General features: G+C 44.5%; 1 protein-coding gene across 4 annotated transcripts in view; it reads right to left on the reverse strand.

Annotated features, from left to right (window-relative positions):
• Positions 1–526: 526 nt before the first annotated feature.
• fgfr1op2 (FGFR1 oncogene partner 2) overlaps positions 527–14,961 on the reverse strand; it is a 63,672-nt gene continuing 49,237 nt past the window's right edge. For all 4 annotated transcript variants that reach the window (XM_059978549.1, XM_059978548.1, XM_059978547.1 and 1 more), the window contains 3 exons: positions 11,462–11,604; positions 5,357–5,470; positions 527–1,376 (listed from right to left, as the gene is read on the reverse strand). In XM_059978549.1, the coding sequence (XP_059834532.1) occupies positions 1,242–1,376; positions 5,357–5,470; positions 11,462–11,604 (392 nt within the window). In that variant the 3' untranslated portion in view covers positions 527–1,241. The remainder of the gene's footprint in view (positions 1,377–5,356; positions 5,471–11,461; positions 11,605–14,961) is intronic.

Below are 14,961 nucleotides of genomic sequence, written 5' to 3' on the forward strand. Positions count from 1 at the left end.
GCAGACAGGAAAGCTCCACAATGGGTTGACAAACGTGCCCATTGCATCACTGGCACCAGCCTACTATCAAGGGCAGATGTGCTGGAAAATGGACTGTTTGTCCCAATCCCATCTGGGAAGAGGCTACGTAGCATCAACACCCATGAGTGAGTATACCTGCAAGGCAATAGAGGATTGAGGTCAATTTTCCTTCTTTAACTCTAAACTGACTTAAATATCACAGGGTGTACAGACTGCATTTGGGGCAGTCACCAGCAGAGGACAGACTTCTGCCTCTGAGAGCCAGACAAGACCACTGAGCAGTACTGGCTCTTATTGCAGTGCTATGCAAACTCCTTGTGATGCAAGGAGAGGAAGTGCATGAAGTGTCTGAAAATACTCCTTGCCATATCTCAGTAGTGAACTGTTGATGTTGCAGACTGCTGGTAAAGTCTGGTCCTCAACTCCCCTTGACGGGGTAGTGGGGGAGAGAGGAAGAAAAGGCCTAATTCTGCTCCATGTCTGATGAAGTATCTACATCACTCCAGTACTTGCAAAGTGACAATATTTAATCAAAGCAAAAATATACACATCCAGAGACAGCATCTTGTACAGACATTGTAGGATTAACAAACAGATCCAAGTTAACCATCTCACATTCTGAATAAATTTGGTTTTAAAAAATAGAAGTCTGCTGACTTGCAAGAGTGCATTCTGTACAAACCTTACTATAAACAACTCCTTAATGAAGCTCATCTACCCCATTCTACATTTGGTCAGTTAAATAAATACTTATCCAATTTGTGTAATTAAGTTTGACACAATCTCTTATCAGCTTTGTGCAGCCACCCTCCACACTGCAAACACGCATTTTACATGATAAATTGTTTATATATAGACACGGGTAATTCAGTTCAACTGAACCGGAGATTGCTTCGTTCCCTGAGGCCTCTTATGCTGGTAGCAGCAGCAACCTTCACTGTAAATTGCTCTCTGGCCCACGGTCGGGGGAAATCCCTGAACTAAACAAGATGCTGGCCACATGACACGGAACAAGTGGATGCAGATCTTTATTTCAGAAAGTCGACCATGCAATGGAAAATAGGCTACCTTTGTCAGTTTAACTAGCCACAAGAACTCATTTAGCTTCAGAATTTAACAGTAAATTGTCCGTAGTTGAATGTATGGGCTCAGGCAGCCCACCTAACATATTCACACACCGATGGGTTGAGAAGTGGAAGGTTGTGGGGTTGAGCAGCCTCTCAGTTCTTCCGCATGGTGAGGTTGGCATTTGTCACTAATCCAGACAATGGCCTACTTTCTAATAGGTCTTCTTTCAGGCAGTGAAACGACTCCTTGTTTATCTGCAGCACTTCTCTCAAACCTTTGTTTTCAGACTGAAAAGAAAAGACCAGTGTAACATCAACAATTCCAGCCCAGTGGAAGGACAATTGTTTAGCTGGTGTCTAACATCCCTCCAACACTCGGGCTCATTCTACACAGAGCAAGTGGAAATAAATTTAACGTGGCACACATGCCTGGTTCTATTCTGACTTTAAAGTGAGGGTTGATAGGGTGGTTAAATCAGTACCTTCATTAGCTGTGGGACTGAGTTCAAGAACTAAGATGTGATATTGCAGCTCCAGATTAGTTTGAAGGCAGAATAGAGTTAAGGGCTGGAATCTTAGAAGTGTGGAGGAACAAAGGGATCTTGGGGTTCACATCCATAGAGATCCCACAGTTGCCACAGAAGTTGATACAGTGGTATAAAGCATATGATGTGTTGGCTGTCATTAGTCAGGGTCTGAGTTCAAAAGCCGTGAGGTAATGTTTCAACCCTCTAAAACTGGTTAGACCACACTTGAAATAGTGAGTTCAGTTCTGGTCAGCTCATTACAGGAAGGATGTGAAAGCTTTAGAGAGGGTGCAGGGGAGACTTACCAGGTCGCTGCCTGGATTACAGAGCATATCTTATGAGGATAAACTGAGCAAGCTTAGGAAGTTCTCTTTGGAAGAAAGGAAGATGAGAGGTGATTTACTTGATAGAAGAGTACAAGATGATGAAGGGCATTGACAGAGTGGTCAGAAACAGGCCCTTTGGCCCTTCTAGTCCATGCCAAGCTATTTTTCTACCTATTTCCATCACCCTGCACCTGGACCATAGCCCACTAATGTTTCTATCCAAATTTCTCTTAAGTGTTGAAACTGAACCAGCATCCACCACTTCTGCTGGCAGCTTGTTCCACGCTTGCATCACCCTGAACTTTAACCTCTAGTTCTAGTCTCAGCCAGCATTAATGGGAAAAAGTCTGCTTGCATTCACTATCAATACCACTCAATTTTGCATACCTCTATCAAATCTCCCCTCATTCTCCTACACCCGAGGGAATGAATAAACAGTCAACATTTCGGGCCCTTCTTCAGGACGGGAAAGGAAGGGGGGGTGAGGGGAGGAAAAAGTGCAAGGGGGCAGGTGAAACTGGGAGAGGAGGGTGAAGTGAAGGGCTGGGGGGTGACGGGAATCTAATTGGAGATGATAGAAGACTGGAAGAAAGGGAAGAGGGAGGAGCACCAGAGGAAGGTGATGGGCAGGTAAGGAGATGAGGGGAGGGGGAAACAGGAATGGGGAATACTTAAGGAGGGGTCTGGAGGCTACACAGACAGACTATCAGGTGTTGCATCTCCAACTTGAGTGTGTCCTCATTGCAGCAGTAGAGGAAGACATGGACTGACATGTCAGAATGGGAAGAAGAGTTAAAAAGGGTGGTTACAGGGAGATCCTACTTTTTCTGGCAGAGTGTAGGTGCTCAGCGAGGCGTTTTGTCAAACTACATTAGGTCTCACCGATGTGCAGGAGCACCACAAACTCAAGTGAAGTGTCGCCTCATTGGGAAGGATTGTTTGGGGCCCTGAATAGTAGTGAGGGAGGTGGTGTAAGGGCAGGTGTGGTATTTGGAGGGAGATCAGTGGGGAGGGATGAGTGGACAATAGAGCTGCTTAGGGAGTGATCAGTGTGGAAAGTGGAGGTGAGGGAAAGATGTTTGGTGGTGGGATCCTGGTGGAGATGGTGGAAATTACAGAGAATTGTGTGTTAGTCATGGAGGCTAGTGGGGTGATAGGTGAGGACAAGAGGAACCCTATCCTTGGTGTGACAGCAGGAGCATGTGCAAAATGGAAGAGATGCAGTTGAGGTCAGCGTGATGTTGGAGGAAGGGAAATCCCTTTCTTTGAAGGAGGACACCTCACTAGTTCTGAAATGAAAAGCCTCATCCTGAGAACATGCGGCAGAGACTGAGGAACTAACAGAAGAGGATGGCAGTTTTACAAGTGACAGGGAGAGAAGAGGTATAGTCCAGGTAGCTGTGAAAATCAAGTGGGTTTATAAAATTTATCAGTGGACAAACTGTCTCCAAAGATGGACACAGAGTGAGAAAGGGGAGAGAGTAACTGGAAATGGGCCAAGTAAATTTGAAGACAGGTTGGAAGTTACAAGCAAAATGGATGAAGTCAATGAGCTCAACATGAGTGCAGAAGGCAGTCGTTGATGTAGCTCTCCTAACCTATTCAACCTTTTCTCATAACTCGGGTCTTCCTTAGCAACATCCTTGTGATTTTTTTTTTCCCTGTAGGTGACGATACTCAAAATTAAGACTATAAGATGTGAGAATTAGACCGTTTGGCCCATCAAATCTACTCTCCCATTCTATCATGGCCAACTTATCCCTCCCAATCCCATTCTCCTTCCTTCACCCTATAACCTTTGACACCCTCACTAATCAAGAACCTATCAACCTATACTTTAAATATACCCACTGACTTGACCTCCACAGCCATCTGTGGCAATGAATTCTACAGATTCATCTCCCTCTGGCTAAAGCAATTCCTCCTCATCTCTGTTCTGGATGGATGTACCTCAATTCTGAGGCTGTATTCCACTCCCCTGCCCCATTCTAGATACCTCCATTATAGGAAACATCCTCCCTACCTCCACTCTATCTAGGTCTTTCAGTATCCTATTGGTTTTAACAAGATCGCCCCCTCAATCTTCTAAACTCTTAGCAAGTACAGGCCTAAAACCATCAGGCGCTCCTCACATTAACCATTTCATTCCTGGAATCATTCTCGTGAACCTCATGCGACCCTCTCCAATGCAAACACATCTTTTAGACAGGGACCCAAAACTGCTCATAATACTCCAAATGTGGTTTGACCAATGCCTTACAAAGCTTCAGCATTTCATCCATGAGAACATCTGCAGATGCTAGAAATCTAGAGTAACGCACACAAAATGCTGGAGGAACTCAGATGGAAAAGAGTGAGCAGCTGACATTTTGGAGGATCTCAGCCTGAAACATCGACTGTTTACTCTTTTCCATAGATGATGGCTGGCCTGCTGAGTTCCTCCAGCATTTTGTGTGCTGCCTCACATTACATCCTTGCTCTCGTATTCTTGTGCCCTCAAAACAAATGCTAACATTGCATTTGCCTTTCTTACCACTGACTTAACCTGCAAGTTAACCTTTAGGGAATCTTGCACGAAGACTGCCTAGTCATTTTAAAAGCTCAGATTCCTGAATTTTATCCCTGTTTTTAAAAAAAAGTCTACACTTTTATTCCTTCTATCAAAGTACATGACCATACCCTTTATTTCATACTTTAATTAGACTTGATCTACACCTTGTATAACTTCAACATAACATCCCAACTCCTGTACAAAGACAAGAAAATCTGCAGATGCTGTACACACAAAATGCTGGAGGAACTCAGCAGGCCAGGCAGCATCGATGGAATATAGTAAACAGTCAACATTTTGGGCTGAGACCCTTCATCAGGATCCTGATGAAGAGTCTCAGCTGGAAACGTCGACTGCTTACTCGATCCCAACTCCTGTACTGAATACTTTGATTTATGAAGGCAAAGACAGGGAAGGTGGTCAGTCTTTTTCCCTTGGTAGAAAGTGTCTTCTTCTATGCTGTAGCGCTCTATGACATTATGCCTCTCATTTTATAAATCTGTCAGGTCTCCCCTCAGCCTCTGCTGGTCCAGAGAAAAAAAAATCAAGTTTGTCCAACCTCTCCTTGTAGAACATAGAACAGTACAGTTTATAGCTAATCGCCTCTAATAGAAGACACATTCTGATATTTGTGGGACTGGGGGCCGTAAATCAGAAACTGGACAAGGCAGTATTTGTATTTGGACAAGGCAGGGACTGGGTATTGATAGTGAATGATCAGCCATGATCTCAGAATGGCGGTGCAGACTCGAGGGGCCGAATGGTCTACTTCTGCACCTATTGTCTATTAAACAATGATGTAATAGAGTGGAAATCCTTCAACAGAGGAGAGGGTTCTGCTGTTGTATTTGAATCTACACTCACCTCTAACTGCACAATTCTTTCCTGCTCCTTGAACAGACGTTGTTCATCAATTTCAATGGCTTTTCTCATCACTGTGGCCATTTCGTGGATTTTATCGATGTGCACCTGAAGTTCCTGTAGTGAAACAAAGTCGATTTATTAATTCTGCACAGATGCTGTCCCTAGTGTATAAGCACAATCTACTCCTAAGTGAGAAGAGAATTCTACTCGAACAGTCCCTGTACTACACTTGGTGCTGGATGTTTGGTAATACTTGTGAGATGCACCCAGCACATTCTTAGGGTCAAGGTAAATTCAATCATTAAAATACAAAGATGTCATAGACTAATTTCAGATCAATTTTGTTGCAGGCATAAATAAATATACCAAAGAATTTGAAGAACTGCACACAAAGAATGGCAAACCATGTGCAAATTAAAAATGAATAATATTGCCAATGACATGCAAAATGCAGGAGGAACGCAGCTGAGTTTTGTCTGCGCTCCTCTGCACGTCTAGCATCTCCAGGATCTTGCGTTAATACACTGAGAACGTGAGCTGTAGAGTCCATGAAGGTGAGGCTGTAGGTTGTGAAATCAGTTTGGAATTGAGGTGAGTGAAGTTATCCACTCTGGTTCAGATGCCTGATGGATGAAAGGTAAAGACTGCTCCTGAACTGGTGGTGTGGAACGCCAGGCTCCTGTACTTCCTTCCTAAACGCAGCAGTGAGAAGAGTACGTGGCCTGGATGATGGGGTCCTCGATGATATACTCTGCTTTCTTGTGGTGGCGCTCCTTGTAGATGTGCCCAACAGTGGAGAGAGGGCTTTACCTGTGGACTGGGCTGTATCCACCACTTAGTGTGGTTTTCCACTCCTGGGCACTGGTGTTCCCATACCAGGCCATGCAACCAGTTAGAATACTCTCCACTGTGCATCTATATCATTAACACAAACTACACACTTCACAGTATGTTTCAATGTACATGTAATAAATAAATGAATCTAAATCTAACATAGAACAGCGCAGCACAGGAACAGGCCCTTTGGCCTGCAACCAAATAAACTAGCAATCAAATGGCCAACTAAACTAATCCCCTCTGCCTACACTATGTCCATATCTTTCCATTTCCCTTGCACTTATGTGCCGATCTGAATGCCTCTTAAGCATCTGTAATGTTTCTGCCTCTAACATCAACCCAGGCAGCGCATTCCAGACATCCATCACTCTGAGAAAAACACCCCTCACCTTAAATGGAAATCCTCTGGTGCTGGACGTTTCTACCATGGGAAAAAATACGGTCTATCTATGCCTCTCAATCTTATAAACCTCTACCAGATCTCCCCTCAGCCTCCACTGCTCCAGAGTAAACAACCCTAGTTTGTCCAACCTCTCATTATGGCACATGCCCTCTAAACCAGGCAACATCCCAGTAAACCTTTTCCACACCCTCTCCAAAGCCTCAACATCCTCCCTGGTGAGGAAACCAGAACTGTGTGCAATATTCCAGATGCGGCCTAGTGTTATAAAGCTGCAACTTAACTTCCTGACCTTTGAAGTCCGTGCCTCGACTAATAAAGGTAAGCATGCCATATGCCTTCCTAACCACCCCATCGAAGTTTATAGTCACTTTCAGGGAGTTATATTCTTGGACCCCAAGGTCTCTCTGTGCATCAGCACTGAGGTCTTGCCCTTCACAGTGTGCTGTCTCTTTGCATTAGACCTACCAAAGTGCAACACTTTATATTGGGCCAGGTTAAATTCCATCTGCCATTTCCCTACCCATAGCTGCAACTGATCTATCTCCCACTGTATTTTTTGCCAATCCTCAATGCTATTGACACCACCATCAAACTTCGTATCATCTGCAGACCTACTAACCTGCCCATCTACATTTCATCCAGGTCATTTATATACATCACAAACAAAAGTCCCGGTACAGATCACTGAGAAACACCACTAATCACAGACCTCCAGATAGAACAAGTACTTTCAACCACTAACTTCTGTCTTATATGGGCAAGCAAATTCTGAATCCAAACAGCTAATTCACCATGCATTTAAATCTTCTGGATATGCCTCCCATGAGGATGATGGGAGTGACCTTGTCAATCACCTCTAATCGAAGATTCTACAATCCATGTAGAAGACAGCCACAGCTCCATCTTCATCAATCACTCTTGTCACCACGTTATAAAAAACTCAATCAAGTTAGTAAGACATGACTTGCCATGCACAAAGCCACACTGGCCCACCCTAATTAGGCATGATATTCCTGAGTCTCTACCCAGGACTTGCACAACAGAGTAGGGAAAACCAAGAGGGAGTTACTGATATGATGAACACTAGCAGAGATCATTGCTGTTCAAAACGCCAGTGGTATATTGGGCAGTAAGTAGCCTGACTCCAGTGGTTGGGAAGTTGTTGGAGTCCAGTATTAAGAAAGAGGTTTTGGGTCTTTGGAAGCACATGATAAAGTGGGCCAAAGTGAACAATGCACACAAAATGCTGGAGGAACACAACAGGCCAGTCAGTGTCTGGAAAAAAATACAACTGAGTTTTTGGGCTGAGACCCTTCAGCAGGACTGGAGGAAAAATGATGAGGAGATGGAGAAATGCAAGGTGATAGGTGAAAACAGGAGGGGGAGTGGTGAAATAAAGAGCTGGGAAGTTGATTGGTGAAAGAGATACAGGGCTGGAGAAGGGGGAATCTAATAGGAGAGGACAGAAGGCTATGGAAGAAAGAGGGGAGAGGAGCACCAGAGGGAGGCAATGTGCAGAGAAGGTGAGACTGAAAAAGGGATGGAGAATGGTGAAGGAGTGGGGGGGGGGGGGTCAGGAAGGGGCATTATCGGAAGTTTGAGAAATTGATGCTCACGCCATCAGATTAGAGACTACCCAGACAGAATATCAGGTGTTGTTCCTCCAACTGAGTGTGGTCTCATCACAACAGCAGAGGAGGCCATGGATAGACATATCAGAATGGGAAGTGGTTGGCCACTGGAAGATCCTGTTTTTTGTACTCAGCAAAGCAATCTCTCACTCTACGCCAGGTCTCACCGATATACAGGAGGCCACCCCGGGAGCACCGGACACAGTATATGACCTCAACAGACTCACAGGTGAAGTGTCGCCTCACCTAGAAGGACCGTTTGGGGCCCTGAATGGTAGCAAGGGAGGATGTGTAGGGGCAGGTGTAGCACTTGTTCTGCTTGCAAGGATAAAGCACCAGGAGGGAGATCAGTGGGGAGGGACAAACAGACAAGGGAGTTGCGTTGAGAGCGATCCCTGCAGAAAGTGGAGTTTGGGGGGGGGGGGGGGGGTGGTGGGAGAAGAGATGTGCTTGGTGGTAGGAACCTGTTTGAAATGGTGAAGCTGCAGAGAAATGAGCAGTTTCCTTAAGGTGTAATCTTTCCCGTGAAATCTGTTGAAATTCTTTGAGAAAATATCAAACAGAATAGACAAAGGAGAGTTAGTGGATGTTTATCTAGATTTCGATAAGGCCTTTGACGAAGTGCCACATGTTTAAAAAGTTAGGAGTCCATAGTATTACAGTAGAGATACTGGCATGGACAGAAGATTGTCAGGAGGCAAAGATTTGAAACAGAAGGGGCCTATGCTGGTTGGTGTTCTGCAGGGGTCAGTATTGAGACTGCTTCTTTTCTGCTGTATGTCAATGATATGTATGATGGAATTGATGGGATTGTACCAAGTTTTCAGACGATACAAAGATAGGTGGAAGGGCAAGTAACGTTAGGGAAGCAAGGTATCTGCAGAAGAACTTGGACAAATTGGGAGAAAGGGCAAAGAAGTGGCAGATGGAATAGTGTCAGGAAGTATATGGTTATGCACTTTTGTAGAAGGAATTAATTTAGCTATACTGCGCAGAGTAGGCCCTTACGGCTTAATGAGTCTGCACCACCCCAGCAACCCCCAACAAACCCAATATAACCCTAATCCAATCATAGGGCAATTTACAATAACTAACTAACTAACCTAATGAGTACTTCTTTGGACTGTGAGAGGAAACCAGAGGAGTTGGAGAAACCCAAGCATTGCATGGAGAGGACATATGGAGACCCCTTACAGAACAGCACCAGAAGTGAACTCGAAACTCCAGAATGCCCTGAGCTGTAAATGTGTTGCGCTAACCACTACACCACCATGGCATAGACTATTTTCTTAACTAATAGAAGAGTATATAACATAAAGGCACAGACACTTTTCAAAACAGGGAGAAAGTTCAAAGATCCGAGGTGCAACGAGACTTGGAAGTCCTCATGCAGGATACCACATGAGTCAAATTGCGGTGGAAATGTATCACTCTTTGCTGGATCACAATCCTGGAACTTCTTCCCCAACAACACTGCAACAGTTCCAAGAAGGCAGCTCACCACCACAGAGTAACTAGGGATGGGCAATAAATGCCAGCTCAGCCTTTGAAGCCTACACCTCCTGAATGGACATATACAGAAATGGGGCAATGGGCCGTGTGTTCAGTGGTGTCACCAATAACAGTTATGTTCATCCCAGGTTTTGAGCTCACAGATAAAGATTACTTTTCACACATTGACGCATTTCGAGAAATGTGTTGTTTTGCGTCTATAACCAGCACATTCTGAGGATGTGTTGGGGACAGCCTGCAAGTGTCACCACACTTCCTGTGCTAACATAGCATATCCAAGGCTTAGTAACCCTAACTTGTATGTCTTTGGAACGTGGGAAAAAACTGGAGCACCCAGAGGAAACTTACGCACACGTGGGGACAATATACAAAGTCCTGACCAGTGGGAATGGAACCCTGCCCTTTACAGCTGGTGTCATAAAGCGTGGTGCTAACTGCAATTGACTTGAACTGTTTAATCATTATTGTCTTTGCAGCTTAACAATTAATTACTTCCTTTTTTATACCTATTTATATACATGTAACTCTTTAGTATGTTTCTTAGTGGTCACAGTATGTATATTCAGTTATTCAGTGTGTCCCCTAGTGCAGTGGTCCCCAACCACTGGGCCGTGAGGAAACGATATGAAAAGATACGAGTCAGCTACACCTTTCCTCATTCCCTGTCACGCTCATTGTTGAACTTGAACGCACACGAGCCTAAACACAGTGATACCTGCATGCCAGGGATCACCGGTTGGCCTTGGGTAACCGGCCGCCATGTGCAGCTGGTGAGAAGCGCCGTTGCTACTGGCCTGGAGTGCGGACAGATGGGCCTGTTTACCACACCGAATGTTTGTGGGGAACCCGGTGCTAAAATATCCGCAGATGACCTAACTTGGGCTCAGAGTTTTGTAAGTAGCAGAGCAGCTACCTCGCTGCGATCTCCTAAAGTCACCCCGAGCCAAACTTTTGTCCGCTGATAGATCCTACCTACCTACGGGGTGGGGGCAGGTGCGCACCGTGTTGTACTCCTTGATCGGTCGGTTACTCTCTCCGGACTGCGACCACCGCAGCCCCAGCACGGGGACCTCCAGCCCTTACCTTGTCCTCACCCCATCCACGACCAGCCACACCTAGCCAAGGCATCTGGTGGCGGGCAGGTGGGAAGCTGGAGTTCAGGCCTGGAGGTTGTTTAATGAGGCAGTGAAGCCCTCAAAACTGCTTCAGTACCTTGAGTCCAAGCACCCTGCACTTAAAGACAAACCTGTTGAGTTTTTTGAGTGGAAAAAAACGTGAGTAAACGGGACAGAAGCAAGTGCTGAGAGCCACAAAAACTAAATTGCGGAATAGACTGGACATAAGGATGTGACCTAGTGGTCACCTCTGTATGATTCTGGATAACTGCTGAAGCTCTCTGGTGCTGCATTATTTGAATGGGGGTATATGATTGTGAATTTGAATGAATGTTTCTTATCTATGTGCATCAAAAGAGCTGACGATGCAGCGACACCATCCTTTTTGCTTCTCCCTCCCTTGTTACCAGCTTCTACTCCTGTTACTAACCATTTCAAATTTTCTTTGTTCTATTAACACTTAATAAAACAACAGTGAAGCAGCAAGTTTAGTCCCTCCTTCCTGACTTCTGAAATAACTTTGGACGAAGAACAGAATCTAAGTGTGTTAACCATACAAGGCAAGGCGGCACTTGACACAGACAATGAAAGAAATGCTACTACGTACCTTGGAATGCTGTTCCTTTAATTTGGTGATCATCACTGGGTCATCCTTCTTACTGGCCATCAACAGTCGGAACATCTGCTCCCTGTACTTGCTCATGATGAGCTCCAATGCCGACTGATGTTCTTCCAAGGATGTGCGGAGCTCTGGGGACATAGAATTCCAAAGATCATGAACATTGGATCAGAATCTCCTGGGTCTATGATCTGCTGTGTAAATGTTCTTTTAGCTCTTGTTAAGCCTCTTCATTCTCTGTTCTCTCCACCAGTGGCCTGTACTCGTTGAAGGTGTGTCAAGGCAGCCAACACTGGTGACTTGGATAACAGATGAGGAGCGTTTGATGGCCCTGGGACTGTACTCACTTCAGATAAGAAGAATGCAGGGTGATCTCATTGACATCTATTGAATATTGAAAGGTTTATATAGAGTAAATGAGGAGAGGATGTTTCCTAGAGTGGGGGAGTCTAGGACCAGAATAGCCTCAGAATAGAGGTTTTAGAGTAAGAGAAGTACAGCACAGAAACAAACTTCCATATCCCTGCTACCCACATACATATCCAAACTTCTCTAGTAACCACATTGTCATCCAGATCATTTATATAGATGTCAAGCAACAAAGGACCCAGCATTGATCCTTGTAGCACTCCACTAGTCACAGGCCTCCAATCAGAGGGGTAACCCTCTACAATCACTCTCTGGCTTCTCTCTCTAAGCCAATGTCTAATCCTATTTACTATTTCATCCTGAATACCAAGTGACTGAACCTTTTTGACTGGCCTCCCGTGTAGGACCTCATCAAACACCTTACTAAAGTCCATGAAGACAACATCTACTGCCTTGCCTTTATCCACTTTCCTGGTAACTTCCTCAAAATTCTCCAAGACTATAAGACATAGGACCAGAATTACGCTGTTTGGCCTATCGAGTCTGCTCCACCATTCAACCAAGGACAGATCCTTTTTTTTCCTCTCCTCAACCCCATTCCCCAACCTTCTCCACGTAACCTTTGATGCCGTGTCCAATCAAGAAACTATCAATATCTACCTTAAATACACCCAAATCCACAAATTCACCACTCTATGGCTAAAGAAATTTCTCTGCATCTGTTTTAAACGGACACCCCTCTATCCTGTGCCCTCTTGTCCTAGACTCCCCACCATGGGAAACATCCTTTCCACATCTACTCTGTCTAGGCCTTTCAACATTCAAAAGATTTCCATGAGATTCTACCTCATCCTTCTAAATTCCAGTGAATACAAGCCAAGGGTCATCAAACGTTCCTTGTATAACCCTTTCTTTCGTGGAATCAACTTTGTGAGCTGCCTCTGGACCCTCTCCAATGCCAGGACATTTTTTCTTAGATGAAGAGCGCAAAACTGCTCACAATACTCAAGGCAAGGCCTCACCAGTACTTTATAAAGCCTCAGCATCACATCCCTGCTCTTGTATTCAAGCCCTTTGGAAATGAATGCCTTCCTCGCTACTGACTCAACCTGCAAGTTAACCTTTAGGGTGTTCTGCACAAGATCTCCCCATTGCATCTCATATTTCTGGATTTTCTCCCCATTTAGAAAATAGTCTGCACATTTATTTCTACTACTAAAGTGCATGACTATTCATTTTCCAACATTGTATTTCATTTACCACTTTCTTGCCCATTCTCCTGATCCAAGTCCTTCTGCAACCTACCTGTTACCCCAACACTACCTGCCCCTCCACTGATCTTCATATCATCTGCAAACTTGGCCACAAAGCCATCTATTCCATCATCTAAATCATTGATATACAGCACCAAAAGAAGTGGTCCCAACACTGACCCCTGCAGGACACCACTAATCACTGGCAGTCAACCAGACAAGGATCCTTTAATTCCCACTCACTGCCTCCTACCAATCAGCCAATGCTCTAACCATGCCCATAACACCATGGCCTCTTAACTTGGTAAGTGGCCTCACGTGTGGCACCTTGTCAAAGGCCTTCTAAAAGTCCAAATAAACGACATCCACTGTATTCCCTTAAACTATCCTTCTTGTAATCTCAAAGAACCCCCAATAGGTTCATCAGGCAAGATTTTCCCTTAAGGAAACCATGCTGACTTTGTTCCATCTTGTCCTGTGTCACCAAGTACTCCATAATCTGTTCCTTAACAATTGACTCAACAACACCTTCCCAAACACTGAGGTCAGGTTAAATGGTCTATAATTTCATTTCCGCTGCCTTCCTCCTTTCTTAAAAGAGTGGAATGACATTTGCAATTTTCCAGTCCTCTGGCACCATGCCAGAGTCCAATGATTTTTGAAAGATCAATCTCTAACGCTACCTCTTTCAGAAATCTACAGTGCAGTTCATCCGGTCTGGGTAGCTTATATACCTTTAGGTCTTTCAGGTTTTTGAGCACATTCTCCCTTGTAATAGAAACTACATTCACTTCTGTACCTTCACACACTGCTAGTGACTCCCCTTGTCAGTCACAGATGTACTATTGTTATTTGAGTATTTCTTTGTTTTTGGAATACATCTATCCTGTACCTTCCTGATTTTTCCCCAGAAACTCATGCCATTGCTGCTCTGCTGTCATCCCTGCTAGCATCTCCTTCCAATTTACCATGGCCAACTCCTCTCACATATCTTTATTCCACTGAAATACTGCTAACATCAGATGTTACTTTCTTCCTTTTAAATTTCAAGTTGAACTCAACCATATTGTGATCACTGACTCCTAAGGGCTCTTTTACCTTAAGCTCCCTAATCATCTCTGGTTCATTACATAACACCTAACCCAGAATAGCTGATCCCCTAGTAGGCTCAACGACAAACTGCTCTAGAAAGTCATCTCAGGCATTCAACAAACTCACTCTCTTGAGATCCATTACCAACCTGATTTTCCCAATTGACCTGGATGTTAAAATCTCCCATGACTACCATAACATTGCCCTTTGACTTGCCTTTTCTATGTCCTGTTGTAATCTGTGGTCCACATCCCAGCCACTTTGGGAGGCCTGTATATAACTGCCATCAGGGTCCTTGCAGTTTCTTAACTCAACCCACAAGGATTCAACATCTTCCAATCCTATGTCACATCTTTCCACTGATTTGATGCCATTCTTCACCAGCACCTTTGCCACCTTCCTATCTCTCCAATATAACATGTAACCTTGGACATTCAGCTCCCAACTACAACTATCCTTCAGCCATGATTCAGTGATGTCCACATCATCGTACCTGACAATGTGTAAGAGTGCAACAATCTTATCCATCTTATTTCTTATACTTTGTGCACTGAGAGACAACACTGAGTGCTGTATTTGCTACCCTTCTTGATTTTGCATCTGTGATGCACCCTGCTGGCTGTAATTATGTCCTATCACCTGTCTACCCTTCCTGACAGTCTGATTGCACACTATCTTTGCTTTTTTACCATCCATCCTATCCTAAGTCACTTCATTCCGGTTTCTACCCCACTGCCAAATTAGTTTAAACCCCCCCTCCCCAACAGCTCTAAC

Source organism: Hypanus sabinus, chromosome 8, assembly GCF_030144855.1.
Source record: "Hypanus sabinus isolate sHypSab1 chromosome 8, sHypSab1.hap1, whole genome shotgun sequence".
Lineage (NCBI taxonomy): Eukaryota > Metazoa > Chordata > Chondrichthyes > Myliobatiformes > Dasyatidae > Hypanus > Hypanus sabinus.